Source organism: Nanorana parkeri, unplaced genomic scaffold (genome assembly GCF_000935625.1).
Source record: "Nanorana parkeri isolate BGI_ZX_2015 unplaced genomic scaffold, ASM93562v1 scaffold619, whole genome shotgun sequence".
NCBI lineage: Eukaryota > Metazoa > Chordata > Amphibia > Anura > Dicroglossidae > Nanorana > Nanorana parkeri.
The window spans coordinates 705,295-705,730 of NW_017306887.1; the positions used below are offsets into that span (position 1 = coordinate 705,295).

Sequence of the window (436 nt, forward strand, 5' to 3'; positions counted from 1 at the left end):
TATAGTTGAATCTATAGAATAACATAAATAAAACATAAATAATTTGTTATTTCTTTTCTTCTCTCTCACACCTTTCTTCACCTTTTATGTTGCATTTAACCCATTGTGTTATTCTTTGCTGTGTGACTTTTATTTTAATTTGCTGCATGATTATCCAGACCCCCTGGATCCCTCAGAAATTGAGTTTTATCCTTTTATTGATGATTTCCCCACCTCCGTCCCAGAAATGTCCACCCCCATGCTTCCACCAGTAGGTGTTCAGGCAGTGGCGTTAACGCACGATGCCGTGAGGGTCAGCTGGGCGGATAACTCTGTCCTAAAGAACCAGAAGACAGCAGAGGTCCGTTTCTACACCATACGATGGAGAACTAGCTACTCAACCAGCTCAAAATACAAGGTACGTTGTGTTTACAATGGCAGGAGAAACCAACTGATG

The 436-nt window shown here is 41.3% G+C and overlaps 1 protein-coding gene across 1 annotated transcript in view; it reads left to right on the plus strand.

Moving 5' to 3' along the window:
- DCC (DCC netrin 1 receptor) overlaps positions 1-436 on the plus strand; it is a 410,882-nt gene that overhangs the window by 334,718 nt on the left and 75,728 nt on the right. The window contains exon 17 of the mRNA XM_018562973.1: positions 159-397. Coding sequence (XP_018418475.1) covers positions 159-397 — 239 coding nt within the window. The remainder of the gene's footprint in view (positions 1-158; positions 398-436) is intronic.